The sequence below is a fragment of the Capsicum annuum genome, chromosome 6 (assembly GCF_002878395.1).
Source record: "Capsicum annuum cultivar UCD-10X-F1 chromosome 6, UCD10Xv1.1, whole genome shotgun sequence".
Lineage (NCBI taxonomy): Eukaryota > Viridiplantae > Streptophyta > Magnoliopsida > Solanales > Solanaceae > Capsicum > Capsicum annuum.
In genome coordinates, this window is record NC_061116.1 from 95,703,120 (window position 1) to 95,728,296 (window position 25,177).

Sequence of the window (25,177 nt, forward strand, 5' to 3'; positions counted from 1 at the left end):
GGGATAAGAGAGCTTCTAGGTTGCGAGTTGGATCTTGGAACATAAGAACTTTGCAGGGTAAGTCTATAGAGCTGGTGAAGATTCTTCAAAAGTGGAGGGTTAGTATATTGTGTGTCCAGGAAACTAAATGGGTAGGCACTAAGGCGAGAGATGTGGATGGTTATAAGTTGTGGTACTCAGGTAGCGTGAGACATAGAAATGGGGTAGGTATCTTAATAGATGTAGAACTTAGGGAGCAGGTGGATGAGGTAAAGAGAGTTAGCGATAGGTTGATGTTTATTAAGTTAGTCATTGGAGGGTCTACGATGAACGTTATTAGTGCCCATGCCCCGCAAGTAGGTTTGGATGAGAAGGAGAAGAAGGAGTTTTGGGAGGTTTTAGATGAGGTAGTGAGGAGCATCTCGAGCACTGAGAAGCTTCTTATGAGAGGGGATTTCAATGGGCATATTGGGTCTTTGCCAAGAGGTTTAAAGGGTGTGCATGGTGGTTTTGGTTTTGGGGAGCGGAATGATGGAGGATCTGCTCTTTTGGATTTTTCTAGGTCTTTTGGGTTGTGGATAACGAATTCAAGCTTTTCGAAGAAGGAGGAACACCTTATTACGTTTCGTAGTTTAGTGGACAAGACTCAGATAGATATTTTGCTTCTTAGGAAAAGGGATAAAGCACTTTGTAAAGACTGTAAAGTCATACCTAGCAAGAATCTTTTGACTCAGCATAGGTTGTTGGTGATGGATTTGGTTATCAATAAGGGAAAAGGAAAGAGAAGCGTGGAGGATCGGCCTAGGATTAAGTGGGGGTAGCTTGACTTTGGCTAGTGCTTTGAAAATATAGGAGAATTTGAAGAGTAGGGGGCTTGTAAGAGTAGAGGAGGTGCGGATAGTATGTGGGAGATGACTGCTAGTTGTATTAGGGAGACCGCTAAAGAGGTGTTGGGTGTCTCGAGAGGTCAATCTGGAAAACATCGAGGAGACTGGTGGTGGAATGAAGAGGTTAAGCGAAAGGTGGAATATAAGAAGATGGCTTATGCTAAGTTGGTTGCGAACAAGGATGAGAAGAAAAGACAGAGGAATAAGGAGGAGTATAAGGTAGCTAAGAGAGAGGCTAAGTTAGCTGTTATGGTGGCTAATACTGGAGCTTTTGAGCACCTGTATGCGGCTTTATAGGAAAAAGACAGAGATAAGAAGTTGCATAGGCTGGCTAAGGCCAGAAAGTGGAGGGCTCGTGACCTTAATCAGGTGAAGTGCATCAAAGGGGAGGATGGTACAGTGTTGGTCGAGAATGCTCTCATAAGAAAGAGATGGCAGTCCTACTTCTATAAACTTTTGAACGACGAGGGGGGCAAAGGTTTCGTGTTAGAGGACTTGGAGAATTCTGAGGAGTGTTGAGATTATGGGTATTGTAGACGTATCAAGGTTGAGGAGGTCAAGGGAGCTATTTGCAAGATGAGGCGGGGTAGGGAGATGAGGCTAGACGAGATTCCAGTAGATTTTTGGAAAAGCACTAGTAGGGCAGGTTTGGAGTGGTTGACAAGTTTATTTAACAGTATTTTTAGGACAACAAAGATGCCTGAAGCATGGAGATGAAGTATGATGATTCCAGTATATAAGAACAAGGGAGACATCCAGAGTTGCAATAACTATAAAGGTATTAATTTGTTGAGTCATACTATGAAGGTTTGGGAAAGGATGGTAGAGGTGAGGCTGAGAAGGATCGTGACGATTTTTAAGAATCAATTAGGTTTCATGCCAGGTCGCTCGACCACTGAGGTCATTCACCTTGTAAGGAGATTAGTGGAGCAGTTTCGGGAGAGGAAGAAGGACTTGTACATGATGTTTATTGATCTTGAGAAGGCATATGACAGAGTTCCCAGGAAGATTCTATAGAGGTGCTTGGAGGCTAGAGGGTGCCCGTGGCGTATACAAAGACGATTCAGGATATGTATGATGGGGCAAAGACTCGGGTGATAACGGTAGGTCGAGATTCAAAGCACTTTCCAGTCGTGATAGAGTTGCATCAGTGATCGACTCTTAGCCTATTTTTATTTGCCTTGGTTATGGATGTTTTGATGCAACATATTCAAGGGAAGGTGCCTTGGTGTATGTTATTCGCAGATGATGTGGTTCTGATTAATGAGACTCAGGGTGGAATTAATGATAAGTTGGAAATGTGAAGGTAGAAGCTTGAGTCTAAAGGATTTTGGTTAAGTAGAACCAAGATAGAGTACTTGGAGTATAAGTTTAGTGATGTGTCGCAGGAGGCTGGAGTGGTTGTGAAGCTGGATTCTCAGGCCATTCAAAAAATGGAGAGTTTCAAGTATCTGGGGTTTATGATTCAGGGAAATGGTGAGGTTGACGAGGACGTCACACATCATATTGAGGTAGGATGGTTGAAATGGAGGCTCGCTTCGGGAGTTCTATGTGATAAGAAGGTGCCTCCGAAGCCTAAGGTAAGTTCTATAGAGTGGTAGTCCGACCGGCTATGGTTTATGAAGCGGAGTGTTGGCCAGTTAAGAACTCCCACATCTAAAAGTTGAAGGTGGAAGAGATGAGAATATTGCGATGGATGTGTGGGCATACCAAGAAAGATAGGGTAAGGAATGAGATTATTCAAAAGAAGGTGGGAGTTGCCTTGGTGGAGAACAAGATGCAAGAAGTAAGGTTACGTTGGTTTGGGCACATGATGATGAGGGAATTAGATGCTCCTATGCGGAGGTGTGAGATACGGGCTATGGATGGTTTTAGGCGGGGTAGAGGTAAATCAAAGAAATATTGGAGGGAGGTGATTAGGCATGATATGTAGTAGTTACAGCTAACGGAGGACATGACCCTTAATAGGAAGGTGTGGAGAAAGTAGATTAGGGTAGTGGGTTAGGGGTGAGAGGGCATCGGTAATAGTAGGGGTGCGCTCCTCGGGGACTGGAGTTTTTTGTTCGTGGCTAGTGGTGTTAGTTTATTTTACTTACCGTACTAGTTTATATATATACTTATCTTTTGGGTTTGGTATTCTGTTAGTTTATCTTGTGTACCATACTAGTTATATACAGTTATATTTGGGTTGGTATATGAGTATCGATCCTAAGCTGGGGGTCTATCGGAAACAACCTCTCTACTTCTCCTGAGGTAGTAGTATGGTCTGCGTACAATATACCCTCCCCAGACCCTACTAGGTGGAAATACACTGGGTATGTTGTTGTTGTTATACTTTGACAGCTTCAATAGGCATCCACTATTACCATATATTTGTCCAAATACTTTTTTTGTTTTTAAATGGCATATATCTGTCCACTTGGACACGTATAAATATGAGGTTGGCGCGTGTATTACAACGCCATTTGCCAAAAAATACACGTGTAACAATGAGATTGGCGCGTGTATTACACCGCCAGCCGCCAAAATTGGGTATAGTATTTCGGGGAAAAATTAAATCCACTTTAAAAAGTCTAGGGGGTTAATAGGACCCCCACAAAGTTCAGTATGTTCAACTGAAAATTTGGTCAAAATTCAGGTATTTTTGTGAGTATTATCCCTTTTTAATTGCTAGGAATGTGTTCTACACGTACGTTTCAAATCTATCATAAAATATTATATATATATATATATATATATATATATATATAAATATATTTATTACAAAGTGTTAATTAACTTTAAAAATAAATGAATCCTTTGGATGACTCTAATTTTGGCTAATATACAAAAGAAAAAAATGAAAAAATAGATAACAGATAGGATGTATGTCTCAATTTTGTACTACTATTTTGAATGAAAAACATGCTTACAAGTTGCAAACCATCATCTATTAGAGAAAGATATTTAAATTGATAATAGAAATTAAAATTACCTCTGAAAAGATTGTTTAATCATATATTGTATGTGTGATAATAATTAGAGCTTGTACCAAAAAAAAAAAAAAAGGACAATCGTTATTAATAAACATAATGATATGCTAAATCTCATGATTTATTCACAACTAAAATAAGTGCATATAAACAAAAATCTAAAAGAGAATTCATATAACGAAGAAGGTTAGAAAACTCTAAAAATTTCAAGGAGAAAACTTTAATTAATCATCAATCAAAATCAAAACAAAAATAAGAAGAATAAGAAGAAAACATCGAAGTAGAAGAATTGCACATATTTTTTTAATAAAAAATGATCAAATAACTACTTAAATAGAATTATAGACATTCTCTTTTTTATGTATAATCTATAATCTATAATCTATAATAATATATTAAAAGTGTGAAGACCATTAGAAAAGTGATTTGAACTTTTTTTCCTTCATTAAAATATTCCACAATAAATAAAATCGTCTTTGCACTTTTTTTGTTCCAATAATTAACATTATATTATTACTCAAATATTTAAAATACAAAAAAAAAAAAAAGAATTTCATACCTAAAAATAATTAAATATAATGTGTAAATTTTTTGTTAGGAGTCATATGCAACTTTTAGGATAAAAACTATTCATGGAAAGGAAAAAAATATTTAAGAACCAAAATTTATGGTTAAGAAAAACGCATGGGAAAGAAATATTAATTGTTACGGAAGATTTTAACGAAAGGTTTTTAGGAACCAAAATATATTTTTTTAAAAAATCTTATGCATTGAAAGAAAAAATTTATACTTTATTTAGATAAAAATTTATAATATTTAACACTTCTAAATTACTTAGAATTTTACCATGTATAAAAAGAGAATGTCTATAATTCTATTTAAGTAGTTACTGGTAAAATTCTAAGTGATTTAGAAGTGTTAAATATTATTATTTCTTATCTAAATAAAGTATGATATTTTTATTTCAATGCATATGATTTTTTTTTTTAAATATATTTTGGTTCCTAAAAACCTTTCCTTAAAAACTTCCGTAGCAATTAATGTTTCTTTCCCATGGGTTTTTTCTTAACCATAAATTTTGGTTCTTAATTTGTTTCCCCTTTCCATGACTAGTTTTACCCTAAAAAGTTGCATATGATTCCTAACAAAAAATTTACACATTATATTTAATTCCTTTTAGTATTGAAATTCTTTTTTTTTTTATCTTAAATATTTGAGTAATAATTTAATGTTAAATATAAAAAAAAAAAAGTGAAAAGACAATTTTGTTTATTGTGAGATATTTTAATGAATGTCAAAAATTTAAATCACTTTTCTAAGGATTTTCATACTTTTAATATATTATAAATTATAAATTATAGATATAGATGCATACATATAGCAAAAGATTGCCCATCCATCAACAAAAATTAACAAACATATTTTATGAAAAATAAAGAAAGGCTTCGGTGATTGATGAAGATGAAAAAGTTACTAAAGTACTATTGATAATGATATGAATTGGTTGAGTGAGAAGAAGACTACTCACGTTAAGAAAATTTTAACTGTCCGGCGAATACCAATATATTTGGAGCACAAATATTAAAGACAATTGTACACTATTTATTAGTCTTTGTATTAGTAGAATTATAAAAATACAAATTAATAACTTTTAAGTTTTAAAATTACAAACAGCCAAAAGAGTTATGAAGAATGACTATAAGAAATCTTTATAAGAATATTCGAAACATATCAAGCTTAGAATATCAATAACAACAATATATTCAATACATTTTCAAAAGTTAAGTTTAGAAAAGATACAACCATCACTGTCAATCTTGAATGATCACCGAACTAGCTTTTTCTAAGATAATAATGCTATTTTTATCACATTATATGGAGTTAGTAAAGAGCTAGTCACTCCACCTACTACTTTTAGATCTACACAAAAGATCTCAATTCAGCAAGACACATCTTGAAACATAATAAGCTATTCAAACTTCACACAAAATTGATCATCATCAAGACGTCACCTTTAGTATAATATATATACATACATATATATATATATATATATATATATACATACATATACATATATATATATATATACATATATATATATATATATACATATATATATATATATATATATAAAATGAAGCTAACACATAGAAAATATTCATGATAAAGCAAGGGATGCAAAAACTAGATGAGTTAGAAGTAAAAAAATACCTACATATATTTTAACCTGATGAATGAAACTGAAAAAATTACTGTGTTTGAAAAACCTAACAACAATGTGGTGGAGAATCTGTGAGAATCTCAAATAATAAATCTATTCCTTGCTCTGCTCCAAGAAATCATTGTAATTAAGATATCAATGTTGAATGTCGTATATTAAAAAAATGTTACAACAAGCAAATACAATAGTGAAGACAACACGTCAATTATCCAATCCATGGATAGAAACCTTCTGTTAGCTAAACCTTTCCTTAGCTCATCAACATAACAGTATAGCATACGATCACCACGTTAGCTTTTTCTAAGATAATAATGCTATTTTTATCACATTATATGGAGTTTGTAAAGAGCTAGTCACTCCACCTACTACTTTTAGATCTGCACAAAAGATCTCAATTCAGCAAGACACATCTTGAAACATAATTAGCTATTCAAACTTCCCACAAAATTGATCATCATCAAGACATCACCCTTAATATAATTATATATAATAAAATTCTAAATTGAACTATTTACAACCTTAACTAATTAAAAATTGAAGCTGACAAAAAAAAATATTCATAATAAAGAAAGGGATGCAAAAATTAGGTATGAGTTAGAAGTAAAAAAATATCTGCATATATTTTAAGCTCATGAATGAAACTAAAAATATTACTATGCTTGAAAAATCTAACAACAATGTGGTGGGGAATTTGTGAGAATCTCAAATAAATAAACCTATTCCTTGCTCTGCTCCAAGAAATCACTGTAATTAAGACATCAATGTTGAATGTCGTATATTAAGAAAACGTTACAACAAACAAATACAATAGTGAACACCACGTCAATTAGGCAATCCATGGATAGAAACCTTCTGCTAGCAAAACCTTTCCTTGGCTCATCAACATAGCAGTATAGCATATTACATAACCTTCTCCTCAAGGATACTTTTTTTAATGTCAATCCTACTTTCATCTCCAAGAATTATTATTTATACTTGCATCACATAAAACTCAGACAGAGTCCTAGGAATCTCCAATTCCCTAAACACTACATTGTGATCACACATAAAACTAAAGTCTTAGGATAGCAAATTATATCCTCAAAGTTTATTGTACATGTAAACTAATGAGAGTAAGAAAATGTTACAAATTTTACTGAATTCTATTAGAGAATATATGTAAAAGAAGAGATCACTACGACAAATATGGTGCTCCTAGAGTTAGAGCTCAATTATCTATCAATCTTCACTCGTAATACATAACTTTCATAACCTCATATCTAATAAATATATATAAAAAAGAATCATAAATATTTTAAAACAAAAATCCTATGATTATGCAATAATATTAGAATTAAATTGTACATAAAAGCTAGACCAAAAAAAACAGAAATCATAAATCAATAAGTATTTGAACAACAAAATTTTTCTAAACCTAAATTGACTTTTATAAATCTAAATAAAGAAAATATGTGGGTCCTTACATATGGTTCTCAAATTCATCAATGACGACCAACAAGCACTCTCAGTCCTTCATTGTCGTCGCTTCAACAATCTTTATATAATAACGACCATTTTGCATATTCCCAGAGTAAAACAATAAGTTAAATTCACACCAAATCCAAAATAAGAAAAAGACATTCTGCATGAGCCCAACACCCTCGTTACAAAACATACTTCGAAGGGTACTTTTTTTTAAGCATCTGAAAGATTAAATTTGTACAACTTAACATAGCATCTTATAACATAAATATGTAATTGATACTTCTTCATATTATGATCTATTTTACAATATATCTAAGCTCATTGAACATTGTATGTTTAACAAATGGAGCATATCATAGGAAAAAATTTCAATAGCATACTAATTTGAGCCATTTTAATGGTAAGCCTTCCTCCCATCAACCCTGATTCTTTTTTTAAAAATGACTAACATGTGACTAAAAAATCGTACAAATCATCAATTACAACAATTAATCTATCTATATCTATATCTATAATCTATGATATATATGTATATATATATATATTAAAAGTGTGAAGACCTTAGAAAAGTTATTTGAACTTTTTGCCCTTCGTTAAAAGACTTTTCTTTAGATAAAACTGTCTTTTCACTATTTTCTTTAATTTATTATTTAACTATTTTTTATTATATTAATTAGACTTCCTAAAATATATGAGACTCATGAAATATATGAAAGGAAAATTAATTAATATTTTCATTTCTACTTTTCAATTAAAAAAATACTGCTAAAATAACACTCTATTAAGGAAATACTTCTATAAATAATAAGACTCTATTAAGAAAACATTTCTATAAATATTGAGATGCATGTTAAACTAGAGAATGACGGACATTTGATTGAAGACAACATCATGGGTGCAGTTCATTGTTGCTTGCGAGATGAATGTGAAGATTTTGCCAATCCAAAAAGCTCAATATATAGGAACTGCATATGCCTTCGATATTTTATTCAAAATGTCTTGCACGTGGTATGCATGCTTTTTTCACTATTGTATTGTACAACCTTGTTTTCTTGGCTACCAGTATTTCTTCCCATTGCTAATCTCACTTTTAACTTTTCTTTGAATGGTCAACGTGTGTATCTACTATTCGAATTAGGAGTGGTTCAAATTGAACTGTTAGTATGTTTAGAAGATCTCCTTTTATTTATTTCTTTGTGGCTAAAACTTATTTTAGAATTAGATATATTTAGTAAACTTTTAGATTCATTAAACCTCTTTGTCTATTGGGAGAGTATGATTGATACTCATCCAACTTAATTTGATTGCATGTCCAGATTGATGGATGCTTGATTTTCTAACCCTCAATTTCTTCACTGTTTTTGTCAACATAATAGAATTCAATGTGTGTGCATATATATATCTTCTTTGGCTTTATTCTTCATTCTTTAGAGTCAAAATTTTCACTCAGACACGAATTAGTTTGATCAAAATCAAAGCTTTGTGATCACTACTATATTCTTTGTTGTAGTTTACAGGTCGTAGATGAATGTCGGTTGACTTTGAAGAAATTCTTGTGTAAAGGTTAGGTTTAATTGTATTGTTTTGATATCTTTATTATCTTATTATTTTATTTTAATTTACATATGGTAGATGAACGTCGGTCGGATTTGAGAAATTTTTTTACGTAAAGGTTAGGTTTAATTGTATTATCTTAATATCTCAATTAGTTTATTATTTTGTGGTAGTTTGCAGTTCGTAGATGAATGTCGATCGGCTTTGAGAAGTTTTTGTATGTAAAATTTAAGTTTATTGTATTGTTTTGACATCTCTTTTATCATATTATTTTGTTATAGTTTGCAGGTGGTACATAAATGTTGGTTGGCTTTGAAGAATTTTTTTAGGTAAAGGTTAGGTTTAATAGTATTGTTTTGATATCTCTGCTTAGAGAATTTTTTTTTATATATAAATGTTAGGTTTAGTTGTATTATTTTGATATCTCTATTATCTTATTATTTTGTTATAGTTTACAGGTGGTAGATGAGTGTCGGACGACTTTGAGTAAATTTTTGTGTATAAAGATTAGATTTAATTGTATTGTTTTGATGTCTCTATCATTTTATTATTTTGTTGCAGTTTACAGATGATAGATGAATGCCGATCGACTTTTAAAAGTATTCATACTCAAAATATATTAAATTTAATTATTATATTCATCTTTATTATTTAAACAAATATCCTATATTTTGTGTAATATTTGAACTCATTAAAATGAGGTACACGCGCAAGACGCGTACACCTAAACTAGTTTTAATGAAAGATACTAAACAAAGACCTGAAATTGGAAACCTAAGGGATATAGAGAGTCAAAGAATTCAAGTGAAAAGAATGGGAAAAGGAGAAGTCGATATATCTTTGCAATCTGAAGTTTAGAAGCTTACAATGAGTTTCGAGGTAGTTGCAGATGTCACGAGAAAGAGCAATTTATTCCAAATCAAATTAAATGGAATATGAAATTAATTTTTCTTTTCTCAAAATTAAGAGATATAGCGGGAATGAAAGAAAAGCTAAACACATGAAACTATAAGTAAATTGAAGGCAATAATAGAATAGAAATTATAACAAAACAATATAATAATCGAGATATCAATGCAATTAATCCTAACTTTGATTCAAAAATTTATGAAAGTGAAAAACTTCTCAAAGCCTAATCTTCTGGAACATTCATCTACCATATGTAAAAACCTATTAATTTGGAAGAGAATCACGTTAAAATCCAATCCCCTATTCCAATTATTTCACGCTTAATATTTCAAATTCTTATTCAATCATTGCAGCTTCTTTAGTTGTTGTATTGGTTCATTATTCTCCTCTCTTTGTATATTTCATCAAAATCTCAAAATTCGCGGATCCAAAATCGAACAATTCAGTTAACCCAACATGAAAAAAGCTAACATTATCATAACTCAAGCCAGGGTATTGGAGGTTATTGCTTAGCGCTTTTTCCTTTAATTTATAATGTAGACGTAGAGTGTTAGGTTTATAATGTCCACGACTTCAATTTGTTAGTATTAGGACTTTTATGGAACAAAACCTAGTAAAAAATATATTATTTAATTTGAAGTTTTAAATTAAAGAAAAATAGTAGAAAAACGATTTTGGCTATTGCAGAGTATTTTAACGAAGGGAAAAAAGTTAAAACGATATTTTTAAGGCCTTCACACTTTTAATAGAATATAGATAAAATCTTAGGAAAATGGTCAAAAATACCCTTCTACTTTAATTAATTGGCTAAGTTTACCCTTTGTTAAACTTTGTGGTCATTTATACCCTTCTCGTCACAAAAGTTAACACATGTCCCCTCCAAACTAACGATTTGCCCCAAATTGATCAAAATTAACTGATTTTAATGTTAACCCGACCCAATTCACAATCTACCAACCCAAAACCATCCAATTTAACCCCTTTCCATCACAATCCTTTCATTTTTCCTTTCCTCCTTCACCCCCCTCACCTATGGAAGGAAAACACAGAGCAAAATGCTTATAAAAAGAACCCCCCTAAAAAATTGTTAGCAAGAAAAGTCATGGATGATGATGTTAATATTCAGTTTTTTTAATTCTCTCTGATGAGATTTTTGCAAGACCAACACTTCTCCGCCATCTACATCGTCAATTGCTAGCATGAAGGTCAATCACCGCCGACCACTGTCGCCCGGTATGTAAAGAAGGACGGAGAGCCACCGCCATCGTCACTTCAAAGTTATCGAGGCACCCAACAAAAGACGCAGGATTTTGCATTGGAATGCGACGACGTTCATGTCCATAATTTTGATATTATCATTTTCTATCAATTCTTGCTTTTACTAAAATTAATTATTCTGATTTAGTGCTCTATATAATTTATCCTTTTACTAGTATTTTGCTCTTTATTTTTCTTCCATGGCTGGTCTATTTGAAACTTGAAAGCAAAGGTGAAGGAGGTGAAGAACGGGAGGAGAAAGAGAAAGGATTGTGATGGAGGGGTTAAATTGGATGGTGTTGGGTCAGTAGATTGTGAGTCGGGTTGAGTTAAAATTGAATCAGTTAATTTTGTTCAATTCGGGGCAAACCGTTGGTTTGGAGGGCATATGTGTTAACTTTCATGACGGTGAGGGTATAAATGACCACAAAGTATAATAAAGGGTAAATTTAGCCAATTACTCAAAGTAGAGGAGTATTTTTGACCCTTTTTCAAAAAATATCAGTCTCCACATACATTATCTAAAGAATAAATGCTTATTGCTAATACAATTATATTTAGCTCACTAAAATAAATGATTAATTAACACTCCGTGAGGTTATGCCAATTAACTAATTTAAGACCAGTGATAATTGAATTAAAATATTTTCTTGCCTGAATTGTGCTAAAAGGTGTAAAGACCTCTTGTGATTAGTCTTTAAATCAATAAACCTATTTGAGTCAATCCCTCTGTGAGAATTAGAACTGAAAGAAATAAGATAAATATCCCTTAAATAAATAAACTTATCTGAGTAATCCCTTTGTGAGAATTAGGACTAAAGAAATAAGACAGAGATCATTAAATCAATAATCTTGTTTGAGTTAGTTCCTCTGCAAGAATTAGAACTAAAAGAAGCAGGATCAAATATTTAAAATAATAAATAACTCAAATTACTCTCCATCTATTATTTTATTTATTATTTATTATATATTGATTTTGATTCGTGTGAATTACAAAATCAATATAAAAATAACCTAAAGATAAAATAGATAGATGTGAAAACAATAATTAGATAAATTTATTATTTCAGCACAATATGAAGATATAAGTAAAAATGTTCAAGTGAAACATGTATTGAAACTGAGATAATATTATAAATATATCAAGCTTCATCAACTATCTCAACAGAAAAAAATTATTATGGAGAAAAGGCAAAAAGTAATCAGAAAAATATTATCCTACTATAAAGGAACACAAAAAAAGAGAAAAAAAAAGAAGACAACTAATGAATCTTGCTTATGGTGTGTGGTATGCGTCTTTTATAATGAAAGAACCTTTCCTATTTATAGATAAATTTTAATGGAGGCGTAGGTTGAGAATTTTCAATGCAATATGAATATATCATGAGATCTTGAGGAAAATTTTGCATGCAAATTTATTATGCAATCTTAGTGAGATTTTGGCATGAATATTATTATGAATCTTTTGTGAGAAATTCAAAGATCTTGATGAGAAATTTGTTATTTTGTCTTTCTTGACCTTGTAAAATCTTTGATAAACTTGTAGTGGTTGTGTAGCGCTCCGAATCTGGTACCCGGAATGCTACATTGTGTTCATGACCCCGAAGGACCACAAGCTAACCCATGACTGATATCTGTAACTGAGCATTGAATAATATACTGTAAATATGCGGAATATAAGCTGTAAGGCCATAAGATTCAAAGCTAAACTAATACTGAATGTAGAACAATGTCTGTAATGGGGTATAACAATACCCAAAACTAAAATGAAACTGTCTGAAAACATACTGTAGTCTGAAAGCCTCTAAATGTCTGAAAACTGTGGAGTTAATGGGACATATCCCCAACTAACTTCAAACTACTAAAATAATAAAGTAATAAAATAATCATGCTATCCTCGATTGATGAGGACTTATTACTAGTCTAGCTGCTGAACGTTTGATCTACTAAGAATGCTCGGGAGCTCGTGCTTCTAAACCTATGGTATAAAATACCATAGCACAAATGCGTCAGTACTTTGAATGTACTGGTATGCAAATGAGTTAGGCTGAATGCAAAGGGTTCATATGCATGAACAATACTAACTAACTGAATAACATGAACGTGAGAATATATTCATGAATATGTAACTGTAACTGAGACCGTAATAATGCTAACTCATGAATTTTGATAATATAGATTTACTGATATCTGAGTACTAATACTGGGATACTGAATGACTGATTCTACTGAATATTGAGAGACTGATGTTATTTTACTAATAGATGAAAGACTGTTTCTGACAGTTTTGATTATGAAGAGCTGGTCTGATTGACTGTATCTGACAGTCCTAAGTCTGAATACTGATAACATAAGTTTCGTATAATTAATATAATATTAACTAAGTTCATGATAACATGATATATTGATAACTGATATAATTGATAACATGAGTGACTGTATCTGACAGTCTTGAATTTGAAAAACTATCTGAGTTCTATTACTAAGACTGATTGACTATGTCTGACAGTCCTGATTTCTGAAGAACTATCTGAGTTCTATTACTGAGACTGATTGACTGTGTTTGACAGTCCTGATTCTATAACATAAAATTGTGGGAAGTAGTTATCTAACTGACATGCCTTTAATATACCATTATGGCTGAGTTGAGGTCCAATCTGTAACCCCAATTGGAAGGGTGTCAATACCGCGCCACTGATAAGGACAAGCTGTGGGTGACCCTCATCTTAATAATATCCCAAAAGAGAACGGTGGGGCCCTTATCTGATAGTGCTTATCTACCTCATCAACCCTCATCGGACAGTGTTGATGTTCTTAACCTATGCTGGCTACATAGTTCTGAAACGCAAGGATGACTTCTAAGAATCACACCCTCATCTGATAGTGTATGTTCCCATCTTTGGGTTCACTCGATGCTAATTTCTACTCCCATATGAATAGACTCTGAGCATGATTTACTGAACTGAATATGGTCTGAGTTACTAATTCCTTTGACTGACGAAATACTACTGATATTTGACAACTGACTGAGTTCATGAGATCATGGAGATTTCCTGAGTCATAAGACTGTCTAAAGTCTAAGGATTTATAGCTTGACTGAGAGTATCGTGAAACATGACATGACTCTAGGCACACTGCTAATGTTTCGGGTACGAGTACCCCCAGTACTCGATGGAAGGAAACTGACCAAGGATAACTTACTTGAACATATAACTAACATCATAATCCATAATACATTTATAGAAGCATTTCATCAAAACATGTGATAGGAATAATTTGTACATAAATGGGGATTTCATGGTATCATGCTAGTTAGGCACTTTTCCTTCATCTAGGCATTTAATCAAACATATTATAGGCATGGTACATGTAAATATCATTGTACAATAATTAAACATCATGGTTCAATTCTAATTTCATCATTCAAGGGTTTAGTCATAGGTTTGCATGAATCTATATCTTTAATAATTTAACTCACATAGAATTTATCACCCAACATGGAGGAGAATTCAATTTCTCATCATCCACATGAACAAGAGCACCCCAATCATGAAATTTAAAAGAAAATCCATAAACTTGAATTTAGGAAAGGGATTCTTGGTCTTCATGGATGAAAGACGTCCATGAATAAACACTATGCATACCTTAGTTCTTGACTATGTGAAGATTGACAGAGATATTCTTGAATTTGAGTCTTGGATTTGAATCCCCACTTGGAAACCCTAGCTTGTTCTTGAGAGAAACCCTATATTTTGGGTGAAATATGGATGAATCACCTGTTATTAGGTTTATATAGGGGTGGGAAATTGACCTCTTTTAACCCTTGGATGCGTCTTTTAAAATTTGAGAAAATTTCCTGATTTGGTAGGCTGCGCGACTCGGCGTTATTGCACCGTGTCTCTGGAATTTGACAACTAAGAAATTGCATGATAGCGTGACGCGGAGCTTATTGCGTTGCCACTTTATTTGTGACTTGAAAGTTTAGCGCGACGCGCCAATATTACACTGAGACACTGGAAAAGGACAATTCTAAATTTGAGCCTTGGCGCGACGCGCCATAATCGCGGAGGCCTACTGGATTTTGACGATTGCCATTTAAGCTGGCCCTGTGACGCGCTGAGGGCTCAGGTGATACATTGTCTCACTTAAAAGGCTCTAACTCTTCATCCGGGTGTCGGATTTGGGCGAATTTGGTATCGGTCGAAAGATTATTCAATTTCCCACATGACAAAAAGTGAAAATCTTGAAAATACCACATGTATAAAAGTGGATTCATCTGTAAAAAAAGTCTTTAACATTTCTAGGATGATTTTAAGCTAGGTAGAAGTACGGGGTACTAAAAGTTATATCTTTGTCACAATCCAAAAACTTAGATCAGGATGGCACTTATTGTGGCTAAGCCTTCACAAGTAAGCCAATCATCCAAAATGATATGTAAAAAACAATTATGAAACAAATTTAAAGGTGTGACGTATAGATCAAAGTCGAACCATACATGTACAATAATAGCGGAACTCTAAATAACAATAATACGATAAACCATCTCAAAACCTGGCATCACACTGTAAGAACAATCTTAGTACAACTCAAAATCTGAAAACACAACTAAAAATTCAAAAAGAAACAACAAGTATATAAAAAACAAGGCATATTGGATAGGAGGAGGTCTAAGTTTGACTCTGAAGCCATAGAGCAATCAATATTTCAAAGTGGAAAAATCACTGCACGAATTCAGCTATCGCGCAGCTCACTCGTTTGTAGATCTGGATTGAAAGAGCGTAGTAGCGATGGGTATGGTCCACTTATACTCAATAGGTATCATAGACTGACTGAGCAAAGTAGAAAATAAGAGACATAAATACATACTATGAGCATGTCACCTCCAATCAGAAAATGTACCAAACGAAGATGCATAATGTATGAAATATAATGATGATGATGATAATGCTGATGTGATGTGAATTAGGTTATCGTATAACCTCCATATACACCTATAGAGCCCCAATGCTTTCAAGTAGGACCCATGGGGGATTCGCAACACATATACTATATCAATACTCAATCCCAATCTCAATATTCATATCTCATCTCTATGTGCTACGACTGAGGATTTTGTAGAAATATTTCATTTCTGTCAAAATTAGTATTTCCACAATGGTACAAATATCTCGTGAATATATGTATGATATGAGGATGTAATACTCACAACCAAACTAGTATGAATATCTCAAATTATTCTATAAATGTACGCGTAGGCCTAGAACCCACTCAATATATCACCAAAGTCCATTCAATAAGTGTACCCATGAGCCCAAAACCCACTCATTAATATATCAACCAACGATGAATACGTAAAAGCAATGTACAATTACTGTGAAAAATTCAAGTAAAACATCAATAATATTACATTAACCCCAACTTATATATTTCTATCATGTAAAGAGCCACCAAATACATACATAAGGCTAATAATATAAGACAAGGAACCCCCTCCCCCACAGGACACACATAGTAAATACATCTAAAATCACCAACAACATTAATATAAGCCTCCAGATGGGCACACAGTAGTCATTATATTATTTTCATAATTATTGCCCATGCCCATAGCATGATATTATATAATATTAACTACCCAATCTAGTCTAAAGAAAGTTAATCCATAACCTACCTCATGACAAGGAAATCCAAGTCTAAAACCTTTCACGTAAAGCGTTCCCCTCTCGAACTGTCTCAGAATCAACTAAAACATATAAATATAGAATCTACGCATCAAAAGGAAGCCAACTACATTTATATTGCCTATTTTTATATCAGAGTCAAAACAGACCCTCAAAATAAATTTTTGGAAAGATAGGATAAAATTAGATTTTTTGTTTATAAATACCTTATGCATGATTAAAGGAAGCCATAGAAGAAAACTCAAGTAAAAATAGGGTTTAGATTGAAGAAAAATTATTTTAGTCCTTTCTGGACAAAACCCCCAAATTCCACTTGTAAAATCATAATTTAACAAGTTTTAGATGACAATAATCGAAGTAAAACAATTGAAATAGTGGTTTGGAGCTTACTCAAGCTCAGAAATGAAAGAAATTGTCCAAAATCCTCTCAATTCAAAGCTCAAAGTCTCAAAAATGAAAGAAAAATTGAAAAATCACTTTTTATACTGTCCTAACGCTGATCGCTTAAGCGATCACCATTCTAACGCAAGTCGATCACTAAAGCGGTTCAAACCCAAAAGGGTAGACCATTAAAGCAGTCCCCTACCGCTAAAGTAGAGACCGCTAAAACGGTCAAGGTCCGGTTTAGCAGTACTTGGGCTGTCAGCTGGGCCTCCAATTTAATGGTGCCTGGGCTGCTAAAGTGGTTACCGCCTTAGGGTCCATGCTCGCTAAAACGACGGGACTAGATTATTGTTGTATCAACAACTTTGTTAAAAATACAAAGTGGTCGATCAAATCTTCTATATTCGTTGGGAATTCCATGAATGAAAATGAAATATGCTACTAGATTAAATTCAACAATATAGACTCAATTGATACAACATATTTTTTAAAAGAGATTGTTTTCACAAAATTGACCCTCGAGACCCAATCTTATAATTTTTTGAACCAAGAATCAAAATAAGATCCAAAAGCTATAAAATCAAACCAACCATGCTAACCACCCAAAATCAACATTTTGGATCTACTGGCGCAGTCTATTTTTCCATCTGACATAGAGAATAATAAATATTGACTGAAGTCAAATATAAGGCCTTTTTAAACGTTAAAATTATAAACTCACACAAATTATTTCAAATCCCTTTGGAAACCATGTTAGTTATCCCCCACACCTCAAAAATATCATGTAGTAATTACGGGAAAGGGTAAAATAATCAAAACACATCTAAAGAAAAAATTCACAGAATCAAGTCCTTATGATATCTACCACTATGAATCTAGTTCATCCTCAAACTAAAGGCAAGGGAAATACCTGAATCAATAAAAAGTTGGGGATAACTACTAGGATCTGAGAGACTGACTTGGTTACTTGTTCTATCATCTTACCCTTAGCTTAAATTCATCACTCTAAATCTGGGAACCACTTAATCAGGATCTCTAAACTGAACTGTCACTTCTTTACTCTGGAATTTGGGGTATGATACTACACATAACTGGTAAACTCACCCTAATGACTATGCTTGATAATGTAAAAACCACTACTAATACTTCCTTATGAGATACAACTTTTAGCTTTCTATAGCCCAAAAAATATCATATAACAACTTAACTATTGACTAACTTAGAATTCTCCACTCTTTTTTTTACTATTAGCTCAACCTTCAAAGATTCTAACTTAGATTCTAACACATAATATGGATATACCTAAATCTTTAATGAACCATACTACTTTCATCATAACCTACAAATATCACGTCTCTAAACTTATATTTTCCCTACACCATGAGAGTTGCCACTACACCAACATCAACAACATATAATTTCAAATCACCAAACTTAAATTCTTGCATACACTATTTCAAGCCTACTGATTAACATTTTCGTACAAATAGCCCCATGAATACAAAATCTAATGAATTCAGATAACACTATCCCCGCTTTACTACTGCTAAATTCCTAGCTTTATGCTTCTAACTCTAGGTTATATGCTACCATAGGATTCTGAGAAGGGATCTGAGGGGACATCTGACTTTGGATTAGTGAACGAGTTTTCATGATCATGAATGGAATATTAAAAAATTTTAACATAACAAAACTGATGGGATACTTTTGAGCTTGCACAATCCTATAACTGTCTGCGGGGACTGTCTGTATAAGCCTTATCTGTAGGACTTTGAGCTTTACTATTTCTGTTACCTTAAAAGTAAGATAGAGTTGACATAAGTGGAGCATGATCAGAGTCTACCAAAGGTTCTTAGAGAACCATTCTATAGCACGATCTGAGACAAAAAAGAACGAAAACTTTTCCTAAAATAATTTATAGCCTCTTGTCCATAAGTGTGGCGCGCTTCACACCCATACACAAGACTCTACTCAATGTGACTTTTAGATTCCCTAGGACACCTTAAAACCTTAGGATCTGATACCAAGTTTGTAATGCACTAGAAGTACACCCTGGACACCACATGGAGCTTACAGTCACAAGTGACCACAAGCTAACCCATGAGATGGTACCTGCTGTGAGCACTAAACAAAACTGCTAATAAAAGATACACATATGCGGAATAATTGAATTTGTCATAAGGTTTTATAATACAAAGACATTACTGAACTCTAAAATCTGAAACAACTATCTGAAAGTAATAACGTAAAAACTAAACTAAGAAAAGTACGGGCTATTATAATATCTCCAACACTTGGCTAAATATTCAGGTTCTAAGCCTCTTGTGGATGTACTAAAAGCTAAACTGAACTAAGAAAAGTATGGGCTATTATATGGAACTCCTTATACTAGGGACTGGAAGTGTACAAAATTTTCTGTGATACGCATGAACATGAACTATGATCATGGAGCTGACATTCAAGGCATGAGTAGATATCATGAAAACTAAAAACCTTGCACTGAGATTAGAACATCCTTCTCCTACTACTTTTCTACATATACTAGCATCACTACTAGGATCTTAGAGAATGACTTGGTTACTAGTCCTATCATCCCCCCCTTAGCTTAAAGTCATCGCTCTAAATTTGGGAACTACTTAATCAACATCTCTAAATTGAACTATCACTACTTTACTCTAGAAGCTGGGGTATGATACTATGCATAACTGGTAAACTCAACCTAAATGACTATGCCCGATAATATAAAACCCATTACTAGTACTTTCTTCTGAGATATAACTCTTAGCTTTCTATAGGCCAAACAATCATCATATAACAACTTAACCACTGACTGACTGTGGATTCTCAATTTTTTTCTATTATCTCAACTTTCAAAGATTCAAACTTAGATTCTTACACGTAGTATGGATATCCCCAAATATTTAATGAACCATACTACTTTTATCATAACCCACAAATATCATATCTCTAAGCTTATATTTTCCCTACACCATGACAATTACCACTACACCAACATCAACAACATATAATTTTAAATCACCAAACTTAAATTCTTGCATACACTATTTCAAGCCTACTTATTCACCTTTTCATACAACTAGCCCTATGAATGCAAAATCTACTGAATTCAGATAACACTATCCCCGCTCTACTACTGCTAAACTCCTGAGTTTATACTTTTAACTCTAGGTTATATGCTATCATAGGTTTCTGAGAAGGGATCTGAGGGCACATCTGACTTTGGATTAGTGAATGAGTTTTCATGATCATGAATGAAAGCTTTAAAACTTTGGAACATAATGGAACTGATGGGATACTTTTGAGACTGCAACAATCCTATAACTGTCTATGGGGACAGTCTAAAAAAGCACTTTCTATAGGACTTTGAGTTTCACTATTTCTGTTACCTTGAAAGTAAGGTAGTTTTGACATGAGTGAAACATGATCAAAATCTACTTAAGGTTCTTATAGAACCATTGTATAGCACGATCTGAGACATAAAATAAGGGAAACTTTTCCTAAAATATTTTGTAGCCTTTTGTCCATAATTGTGGTGCGCTTTACACCCATGCACAAGACTTTACTCAATTTAAATTTTAGACTCCTTAGGACATTTTAAAACCTTAGGCTCTGATACTAAGTTTGTAACTTCTCGGGAGTACACCCTGTATGCCACATGGTGCTTACCATCACAAGTGACCATAAGTTAACCTATGAGCTGGTACTTGCTGTGAGCATTGAACAAAACTACTAATAAAAGATACAAAAATATGGAATAACTTAATATGCTATAAGGTTTTATAATACTAAGATAATAATGAACTCTTAAATCTAAAACAACTATCTAAAAGTAGCAACGTAAAGACTGGCAATCAACTCTAAACTGGATAACTGTCTGAAAGTGTCTGAAAACCTCTAACTGGATGACTATGGAGTTGATAGGATATATCCCTAACTAACTCTGACTGACTACTAGACTGAAGTTCTAAAATAAATATCATCGACCCTCGAAATTTGAGGACTCATCATTGCTGCTGCTGCTGATACGTTGGAATATGTAAGTGCAGTAGGGAACCTGAGCTTCTGAACCTATGATATAATACATCGTAGCACAAGAAACGAGTATACAGTTAGTACTTTGAATGAACTGGTATGCTAGATGAGGTTATGCTGATATACATGGGCTCATGTGTATGATAACAACTTTTTTTTATGAATAACAACTGACTGAATGAATAGCGTGAGATCACTTGATATGTATGCGTGAATACTGTAAAATCTGAGAATGCATGACCAAACATAAAACATGATTTTGAAATAGTCTGTAAACTAAAATACTTAAATCTGATAACTGAATAACTGATAAACTGTATGCTATGGTCAAGAAAAACTGAACTGAGTTTCTGAACTAAATATTGAAACTAAAACTGTGGGAGGTATTGTCATACTGATATGCCTTAAAGATGAGCTGATCGGGGTCCAACCAATGACCCCCGTTGGAAGGGTATTAGTACTGTTCCACAGGTACTAACAATGACTGTGGAGTAAGTCCTAATCTGGCGGGTGACCCCTGAGATCAGTCCTAAACTGGCGGGTGATCCCTGAGAGTGTCAATCCTAAACTAGCAGGTGACATCTCATAACCTACACTGGCTACATAGTTCTGGAACATAGGATTACTTCTAGGGACCCGGTCCTAACTGACGGGTGAGCCCCCATCCCTAGGTTCGCTCAGTGCTGAATCCTACTCCCAACTGGACTAACACTGATTACTAGACGGAACTAAGCTTAACTGAACCCACAACTGACCGTATTAACTAACTGAATGATATTTCTCATGGTATGATTGAAATCATTCTGTAGATACTGAAAACTAGGTAAACAACTAAATTTTAGGTATTCATAACCCCCAGGACTCGACCACTATAACAATAGGGACATATGAAAGCTTCTAAACCATGGAAGGGAAATCATTGTTCACAATTATTCACTTAAGCATTTCATCAAACACATTGGAGACATGAATTTAAATATTGGAATACCTTTAAACACGATGAGATACCACGAACACATGACAAGATCATAAACTGAGGACTTATTCTGAATTGTCATGAACATGATATGGAAACCACTATATTTAAAACATTCTGTAATGCATTCCACTTGAAACAACTTATAATCTTTACTTGAAATTTAAATGGTAAGAAATTCATGAACTTAAGCATAGAAATAAGTAAAACATGTGGGAATAGCATAATTGCAATACTAAAACCATACTTAGGGGTTTAATAATTAAATTTCATGCTTCAAACATGTAAGGGCTGCTTTAAACGAAAATAGATTGTAAACATCATGTATAATCAAAATTCATGGAGATAAATCATTCTAAACATGTAATTTTATAATTTAAAACATAAAAGATAGATTTTTGGACCCCATGGGTGAAAAGGGTCCATGGATGAACATCTAACATATCTCTAAGGATTATATCTTAATAATATCACAAGATTGAATGTTCTTGGCTTGGAAACTCCAATTCTTGATCTTTCTTAGATGGGGAGAAGGTTTATCTTGATGAAGAATTAGAGAGTTTAGGGTTTCTTGTTGAATGAAATTGGGGAATGCGGGCAAAATATGCCCTTTCAGTTGTTTAGTCTCGTGTTTTCACTATGTGGGGTGGTGAAAAAAGACTAAACTGCCCTGGAAATTATAATTTGGGACTGGAACGCTGTTTGGGCTCTCACCATGATTCTCCAAGGCTTTCACCATGACGCGGTCCAATCGCGGTGAGCTGCTATTTTGGAACTCCAAACGTGGTCTAAACGTCGTTTGAAAAATCCAAAACTCACCTGAGACATGATACTTACACCCTTGAACATGAATCAACTCAAAAACATACATCTTGGGGCCGAGAAGGTCAATTTAAAGAATCATTAAAGTTAAGAGACCAAAAAATAAAACTAAGTCTCAACCACTTAGCTAAATTTTCAGGTTCTAAGCCTCTTGTTTATGTACTAAAAGATACTGAACTAAAAATAGTACAGGGTATATATATATGATATTGTTTCACTTGCGCATTCACTCCCACATGCTCAATACATTCTAGAAGTATTGATCCACATATACGTCTGTTGTAACGCCCCAAGATCCCATCTCAAGACGTCACACGGTGCTTAAGGCCACACGTGACCTCAAGCTAACCCTCTGAGCCTGTTATCACCTATATAACTCACTATGACAATAATCAAGCTGTAATAAAGAAGAATAATCATGTCATGAACATCCTAGAATACAAAGAAATACTATCCTGTACAATTAAAATACTGAAGTTCTGTACATACTGGTACTCTAGTCTGATAAAGCCTCTACTACATAAGACTGAGGAGCCATTGGGAAAGATCCCTAACTGACTCGTACTGAACTTGAAATAAAGAACCATCTACTATCAAGACAAAAATCGAGGACATATGACTTCTGACGACTCTGAGCTGTCTTCAACCTTTCCCGAATTAGCTTAACTTTCTCCATAGCCTCTAACACAGCATCAGGTCCACTCACAGTGGCTTCACCCAGTTTAAACCAACCTATGGGTGATCTATATAGCCTTCCATCTAAAGCCTTAAATGGACCCATTCCAATGCTAGCATGAAAACTATTGTTGTAAGTAAATTCAATCAATGGAAAATGTTCATCCCAACTACCTTTGAAATCAAGAACACATGCCCTTAACATATCCTTCAAGGTCTAGATGGTCCTCTCAGCCTGACCATCGGTCTGCGGATGAAAAACGGAGCTAAAATGAACTTGGGTACCAAAACCCTTCTGAAAAGCCCTCCAAAGATGAGAAGTAAATTAAGTACCTCTGTCGGAGATAATAGACAAAGAAACTCCATGCAACTTGACTAACTCTCGAATGTACAACTTAGCATAGTCCTCAGCGGTGAAAGATATATGCACTGGCAAGAAATGTGCGGACTTAGTCAACCTGTCTACAAAAACCCAAATTGAATCATGATGATGTCGAGAAGGAAGTAAACCAGTCATAAAATCCATATTTACTTTCTCCCACTTCCAAGTAGGAATACTGAATTCTTGCATTAATCCACCGGGTCTTTGGTGTTCTATCTTAACCTGTTGGCAAGTTGTACACTTCTTTATGAATCTTCCTATATCCTTTTTCATACCATTCCACCAATAAATTTCTCGCAAATTGCTATACATCTTGGTAGCACCTGGATGAATAGAATATTGTGCGCCATGCGCTTCAGCCATAATTCTCTACCTTAAATCTTTAACATCAGGCACACATAATCTATTATGAAATCTTAATACACCATCTCCCCCTTGGGAGAAAACCTCCACCTTTTGGTCTTTAACTGACTCCTTCAGTCTGACCAAACTAGGATCCATATCTTGCTTCTCCTTTACTTTCGAAACTAGAGAAGACTTAAAACTACTATGGACCCAAACATTACCCTCAGCTGAATTGAGCAATCTAACTCCCAACCTATCCAGACGATGCACCTCATGAGCTAACTCTTTTCTATCTTCCTAGACCTATGTTACACTACCTATGGACGACCTGCTAAGGGTATCTACCACTACATTAGCCTTGCCCAGGTGATACAACACATTCATATCATAGCCCTTTAACAATTCTAACCATCGCCTCTCACGAAGATTCAACTCTCTCTAAGTAAACACATACTGCAAACTCTTATGATCCATAAAGATATAAACATGAACACCGTACAAATAGTATCTCCAGATTTTTAAGGCAAAAACCACTGCAGCTAACTTGAGGTCATGGTTCGGGTAGTTCTTCTCATGCGGTTTCAATTGTCTGGAGGCATAGGCTATAACCTTA

General features: G+C 33.8%; 1 protein-coding gene across 1 annotated transcript; it reads left to right on the forward strand.

Moving 5' to 3' along the window:
- The first annotated feature begins 305 nt into the window (after positions 1 to 305).
- On the forward strand, positions 306 to 800 carry LOC107874286. The gene has a single exon (XM_016721117.1). It carries the CDS (start codon positions 306 to 308, stop codon positions 798 to 800), a length of 495 nt encoding a protein of 164 aa, XP_016576603.1.
- The last annotated feature ends 24,377 nt before the right edge of the window (positions 801 to 25,177 follow it).